Source organism: Acyrthosiphon pisum, chromosome A1 (assembly GCF_005508785.2).
Source record: "Acyrthosiphon pisum isolate AL4f chromosome A1, pea_aphid_22Mar2018_4r6ur, whole genome shotgun sequence".
NCBI classification, from domain to species: Eukaryota; Metazoa; Arthropoda; class Insecta; order Hemiptera; family Aphididae; genus Acyrthosiphon; species Acyrthosiphon pisum.
Genome location: NC_042494.1, coordinates 37,061,928 through 37,069,813, shown reverse-complemented (window position 1 = coordinate 37,069,813; position 7,886 = coordinate 37,061,928). Strand labels below are relative to the sequence as shown.

General features: G+C 27.2%; 1 protein-coding gene across 1 annotated transcript; it reads right to left on the bottom strand.

Moving 5' to 3' along the window:
- LOC100573515 (lipoma-preferred partner homolog) lies at positions 1-5,340 on the bottom strand. The gene is made up of 9 exons (XM_003247188.4): positions 5,174-5,340; positions 4,789-5,081; positions 4,607-4,719; positions 4,328-4,541; positions 3,859-4,028; positions 2,934-3,112; positions 2,322-2,442; positions 1,882-2,253; positions 1-859 (listed from the first exon to the last, which is right to left on the bottom strand). The coding sequence occupies exons 2-8, from the start codon at positions 5,042-5,044 to the stop codon at positions 2,122-2,124; spliced, it is 1,185 nt and encodes a 394-aa protein (XP_003247236.1). The 5' UTR covers positions 5,045-5,081; positions 5,174-5,340; the 3' UTR covers positions 1-859; positions 1,882-2,121.
- Positions 5,341-7,886: the final 2,546 nt, after the last annotated feature.

The window sequence follows — 7,886 nt, the reverse complement described above, 5'->3', positions numbered from 1 at the left end:
TTTGAGGTTAATGAATGTTTATTTTAAATAGCTATTATATCACTTTCTAAGCTACATATGATATTTTAGTATACATTAGAGCATAGATATAAATAATGTGAGAATAATATTAAAAATAATAGCAATAAGATATATCACTTCAAATGCATTAGTTAATAATCTAATATAAATAGATAATGTATTAAGACATTGAATTGACTACTAAATTAATAAGTATGTTAAATATATTTATTTATATATCAATATAAAATATATTATATTATTAGTATGATTATTTAAGTTTAAAAAAAAAAATTTTATTTTAAAACTAACATATAAATAAATATGAGTAATGAGTAGGTTCATAATTATAAAATTTGAGAATTGTATTACAAAATTACTATCAGTTATAATAGACTAGCAAAGAATGTCAACAATTGGAACTATCTTAAAACATAAAAGTATTACTGTAACAGTAGTATGGAATGAGAATTATTCAACTATGATTAATGACAAATTATTATTATAATATAATATAATGGCTAATATTCAGAGTAAAAAAAAAAAAATTAAAAAATTAAAAAGTTATAAAAATAATGAATTATACAATAATTGCAATAATATGAGTTATAACTTATAAATTATTTTAATAATACTAACAAGTTAACTGCAAGCGTAGATACCATCCACTGATTTATCAACAGTTTTCAGAAGCTATAATTAAGTATAAACGCATACATCACATCATTAAAACATGATTATACTAATATGATGGATAAATAAGATTGTTTTGATGCCTTAATAACTACGATTTGTCTCGAAAAAAATTAACTTTGGTAGTCAATTTCATATATTTGCTTGCTGAATCCAAATTAGGAATCTATAAAAAAAAAAAAAAACACAATAAACAAATAATACCATGCTTACAATAATTATTGAATTATGTAAAAACCAGGGCTCGTAAGTTCATGTCCTAAAAAATGCCTAAATAAGCATGTGTTTATGCACTGAAAATTGGCAAAATATGTCTTAAAAAGTTAAAAAATATGCATTTATATGCACTAAATATATAAAATTATGCACTTAAAAAATGCTTATTTAAAAAAAATCATAAACAATTTTTGAAATAATATAATAATATATTTTATTTTTTATCACATAAAAAAAAAAAATAGATTTTAACACGTTCACTACCACCGCCGATCCGTCATCGTCACTAGCACTTATATTTAGATATGTTTATAAATAATTTGGTCATAGAGGCACTGCTTCAATATTTATCACGGCCATTCAGAAAGTATTAATTATATACAGAGGATATATTATACAGATTGCAGAGCGCAGGTCGCCGGTATCAACGCATAGTCGACTGGACGTATTTTCAGCACAGCGATACATGCTACGCGCCGATAATATCCGTGGATCTCAACGTGATAAATACTATTCTTGAGCCTTCATGAACTGCTTATAATGTACGTCTTTGTCAGTAGCTCATTTTGAAACTGAAACTTTCGATAAACCATCGAGTTTTTTTTTTTGTCAAATGTTAATTCTTTCTTAGTATTTCCATGAAAAATGCATATTGATATAATAATATAAATAGGAATATGAAAATCATGTATAATATGTCCGATAAAATAGAAATATGCATAAATATGCCTAATAGGCAAAAAACCTCTAAATATGCAAAAATATGCAAAATAATAGGACTTCACATATTTAACCGTGGTGCCTTGAAATGGATTTCTATGTCATCTAGCATTAAATACAACTTAGCAAGATTTATATGCAAATGCATGAACTTAGGAGCTCTGGTACTAACTTATTTATTCTATTATAAGTAACTAGTATTAATTTATATAATAACTATTGGTTAGAGTTTATTTAAAAAAATATACCAACTTGTAAAGTTCTGACATATTCTCTATTCCAAATAAGAGCGTACCACCTTGGCGCCTACAAATAAACCGCGGATCAATGTCCAAGCCCCTAACAAAGCCTAATTGTTTTGTGTTTGCTATTGTCAACGCCGTCGTGAATACAGTCGCAGAAACTTTCTAGAGTGGGATATGCATGCGTGAATTTGACTGGCTTTTGTACGTTTCCCAGTGCGCTCTTATTTGGAATAGAGTATAGCGTTGTTTAAAGCTCGGTAATCATGGTTGATGTTAAAGCTTGAACTCTTTTAGCATTACAACTTTTGCACAACACATGGTCATCTAATGGATAACATCCTCTACCTTCAGCTTCTGATCCTAATAAAGTATCACAATCCTAGAAAAAATTTATGAAAATAAAATAAAATTGAATCAAAAAATATTTAAGATATTTTTTTAACTGACTTCACATCTGTAACATTGTACATGGAAGCTTCGGTCCAATGCAACAAATCTTACTGTTTCATCTTGACCAACCTCTGGCATAATAGGGAATTGGCATACACTGCATTTTGGAGCAAATTTCCTATAGACAAAAATTATGTTTATAGTAACATTAAATATTTTTTAATGTTTATAATATGTATGTACCTACTTAAATGTAACGGTAATAAATATTTAACATATTCACAATTAGGTACTATTTAACTATTTTATTTTCATACAGAAGTTGATGACAATATGAAAAATATTCATACTATAAAATGTTTTAATCTAGTAGTAACATTTTGTAATAAACATTACATATTAATTAGCTATATTTTATACAACTAGTTTATATGAGAATATCTATGTTTTTTAATCTTAATAATATTAATGGTAAATAATATTGATTTTTCAAATCATAATCAATAATTACTATATAACACAACACTTTTACTTATTTACTACTACTTTTCTTTTATTGGTCAAACAATATTAACAACCTAATTATAAGCCCACTTATTGAATATTCATTTATATTTATAATTTTGATTATTTCATATATATGCGTGCTTATCATACAAGATGCCTTACTTGTGAAAGTCATCAATACAATAAATTTGATTGGCTGCATCGATAGTGAAGGGTATACCATCCAATAATGTAGAGCATACAATACATCGGAAACAGTGAGGATGATATGGGCGTCCTGTGGCTCTCAGGATTCTATCCAAAATTGGTATTTGACAAACTGAACATTTTTCTAGAGTATCCTGAATATAATACAAAGTGAATGTGAAAATATTTATTTTAATTGCTATCAAATACAATTATTATATTTTAATATCATCATGCATTGTACTTAGATATAATAATAATAATACATTAATACCAGTAAATAAAAAATGTTATTTTTTATGAAACTAAAGAATGGAAAATTTAAAACATTTAGAGAAAAAATTATTATGATAAAAATGCAGAAAATCTTGTTAATTACATTTTAAATATTAATTTGTTTTAATACATGCATTTGATTATAGCTAACTGTTTATTAAGGTATAAAAAAAGGTGTTTTGTGTACAATAACTAATTGTTATTATACACTAAAAATATTGTGAACGTTGAATGGCTGAATTGACTCGTAAAAATAGTTTGAAATCATTATCTAATAGAATTTTTTTGCTAAAAAATATCCCCATAATTAATTTATATACAAGTGTATTTATGTATAATTTATACTAGGAGACAGTAAAAAAAAAAATGCTAGTACAGTTATCTATCATACTTAACAAGTCAAAAATGATTCTTATAACAATTTGTTGAAAATAATTAACATTTAAATACCTATTTAAAGGTTTTGTTATCACTCAATGTTAATTTAATATAAAATATCACAAGATAACATGATATAGTATTATATTAAAAACGGTAATAACTCATATAATGCTAGCGTACATGTTATAATATAGACCTATAAACATCTTTATAGGTCTATGGTTATACTCAAATAAATACTTACCAAATAACCCTCTTCGCAGTACGGTTTGTTATCAATGTGATAAAATGGCTTTCCTTCCAATTGATCCCCACAATGGGTACAAGTAAAACATTTTATATGATAAATATTACCCATTGCTGTACACCCAAGACCTTCTTCCATTACTTTTTCATTGCATTTAGTACAATTCCCTAAATATACATGATAAAACGATTATTATTGATAATAATTGAAATTAATTACTCTTATAGGCCCGTTTCACATAGATGCGATTCATACTCGACGTATCGTACGCGCGCGTTTTTAGTTTAGATTAAATTCATACGCGTCATACCGGCGAGGGAAACGAGCTATCGTAGGAGTTGCACGCATGAATTTAACCAATGTAAATGAAAAAGCGCGCGTATGATATATCGCGTATAGTACGCGTCCATGTGAAACTGGCCTTAAATATAAATAATAATATTATAGATTATAAAAAAATACTTACAATCTAAAGAACTTGCATTACTGTCCAAACTTTTTTTACCATCATTGACAGACATTGAATTTACAAGGAGATCAGTTAAAGAATCAACTTCAGTTTCATGTTCACGAGTAGTAATGGACTGTGAAAGACTACTCATTGAATATGTAGATGATAACTCACTAGGTGGACGAACAGCATTAATAGGCTCATAGATTGATTCATACATTTTTGATGCCTAAGAGAAGTAACAATTAAAATACAAATATTAATGAAGTAACACCTATCTTATCGTCTATTCACCTGAGAAGAAGAATTATCAAAATCTTTAGCATCATCTTCGTAACTAACTGCCTTTTGAAGTTCAGAGTAACTAGAGCTTACTGGAGATGGAGGGCAGTGTATGTTATCTTTACCTATTTTAAATATATATAATAAATAATCAAAATTAAATTTAAAAAAAGTGTCAATAAGTAATAACAAACCTAATGGTTTTAGATTGTCATATAACGGATACTGAGTATTTTTATAAGTCGGTTTGCCTGTTTCAGCAATGTTAGAATATATGTTGTTGGATTTCTTATTGTAGTTCACATTGCTATAAATGCCTTGGGAAGGTTGTGGCATTTTATTTGTGACTGTATTGTAGTAAGTGGGTTCATTCTGGGTAGTCAACTCTTCACTCTTGTACTTTACTCCAGAAACATTGGCGTATAATGGACTCGACGGTTTTTTGTACATATTTCTGAGAACTAGATTTATAACTATATAAACGATACTAAAAATATTATTAGTCACCTGTATGGAATTCGATTACAATGGAACGAATGATAAATTAATAATGAAATTGTTGTTGATCGTTATTCTTACCCGGAAGATGTCTGGATTACGGCTCCTGCTTAAAACTATTAAATGTTAAACACGTTGACGGATCAAGTGTCGACCGATCGCAAGCAATTATTTTTTGAATGTATTTTGGAAATTTAATATAGGTATTAGGTAGGTACTTAAATAATGTAAGATCAGATTATGATGTATTATATTAATAATAATAATAATATTAGATAACAGAATGATATCCACATTGGATAACGATAACCATAGATTATTTATGGTAATAACATTATTATTATTTATGTACCAACTCATGGAGGAAAAAGTGTTGTCAACTTGAAAATTGGTGGGCCGGTATGGCTATAATTGGCTAAATACTTGGTACTTAGTACTTCGTAGGTACTGGCCATGGCCCATTGCTCATTACTATAGTCATTTCTCATTAGTGAGTATTTACTATTTAGCAACTAAGTATTTAGCTATACGGGTGTGAGTATTAAACTATAGGTAAGTGAGGGAAAGTGCAACATACTTCCATATGGGGGGGGGGGGGGGTAAATTTATAATGACATATTATTGTGTATTGATTGTATCAAAAAATAAATAAAATTATGTTATTTTATATTTTAATTATCATTATAAGATTCTATTAATACTTAAAAAGCTATTATTAAACGTTTAACATTTGAAAATCACAGAGAGGTAATTATTAATTAGAATATATATATTTTTATAGATAGAGGATAAGTAAAATATTTTAATTATTATTTAAAATATAATACCATATTAATTATTTTTATTATACACATTAGTACATCCCCAAACAATTTATTTATTATTAACCCCCGTTGGTCGCATACCTGTCTAAAAGACTGGTCATTTATAATTTTTCAAATTACTCATTGTAAGTAATTTACATTAGTTCGTGTACTTTAATACCTTCAATGTCCAAATCAAGCTATCATTTAATGCTATTTGAAACAATTATCTATTGTTTGTTGAATTTATAGGTATTTTTAAAGACACAAACCTGTCAAAAACACCGTGTGTGACTGAACTCGGAGGTAATTTTGTTCAATATTATTTGCGTCAGTGATTATTTTTTTTTGATACAAAAAAAAAACATCATAATCGTTTATTATTACAAATGTATTAATTATTATATTTTTTTATTTATTATTAAATAATTATATTTTAAGAAATGTTCATTATATAATAATATATAATACATTAAACAAAATAACTACCTAAAATAATCTACCTATATAAAGTTATTAATAGAATTTTTTTTTATATTTTTCATTTGGCCTGCCCTAATAAAAGTGTCTAGTTTCGCCTATGTATGTAGGTACTAAGAACAATTGTTTACAATAAGAAAACAAACCATTAAACGCTTATAAAGAAATCTTTGTGTTAAATTTTGTCTTACTTAAGTGTATACTTGTTTGATATAAATTATAATTTATTTATTTGACATTGATTTTTCTAGATATTTAAGAAATTATAATTAATAGATGAAAACAGTATTGGAACAAATGCAGTTTAGTTTCTAATTGATTTTTGTAAATTTTTTTCAAAATGTGCGTTATTGCACAAAAGTCGATCGAATTTTTTTTGGAAGTTATGGTCAAAATCTTGTTTTTAAGTTTATGATACCAAAAAATAACATTTTTGAATTGTTTTTGTTGTAAATATAAGTTTTTTCATCTTTAACATTTTGATGGAATTTGAAATCATCAATTGGCTATCGTACTTGGTACTTTTTATTTTTCTTTAAATACCTAAAGTAATTTAATTTTTTAAAAAAAACTTTGAAACCAAGTCCAACAGACAAATTCTGATAGCACTATTGTTGAACAAGATTGAAGGCGATTCCAAATTTCAAGACCATATTCTAAAATAGAACAAACTATAGATATTACTATATGTATAGGTATTAAGCAATTTGTAGAAATTCAAAATCCACGAAGAGCTTTATTAGGTACATAAATCGTTATTCTTTTTTCACATGAGATATCAGTGTTCTTGGTTTTTTCGATGTACTATAGAATGTTAATATTTTTTATTCTTTAGTCAAAAAGCTTGAAAATGTTTACACTGGTTACAAAAAAACCGAAAATATAGATACCTGTATACAGTGTAGACATAATACTTCCACAAGATTTATTTTACTATATTATACTATATTTGTAATAGCTATAAAATAAAAACCAACTAAATAACATGACAAAAACGTTTATTTACATAAATCTATACATAGGATTATGACAGTATGCCATCTTGTTATTTACATTTATATTTACAGGTTGTTTACAGGATATTTACAGATTATTTACAGGTTATTTACAGGTTATTTACAGGTTAATTACAAGTTAATTACATGTTATGTACAGGTTATTTACAGGTTAATTACAGCTTATTTACAAGTATTTACAAGTATATTATTTTTACTTAAACTGGTCTTCAACATAGGTACATCCCCTTTGCAGGTTTGGGATTATAACGGCTCAAAATAGTTGTCAAGCTATCTGGCCGGACACATAACTAGGAGTGCACAATAAGGGACAAACGCACAAGGTAGCGGACGTCGAATGGATTGTCCGGTGAACAGAACCGAAGTCCAGCCGGACACAAAAACCATAGGAACTGACAAGGAACACGGACGCGTAAGGTGGCGTACGACACATAAGCAGGATAAAGGATGCTCTATTCCTTCACCGGAAATTACCAAATGTATCCATGTACCAAG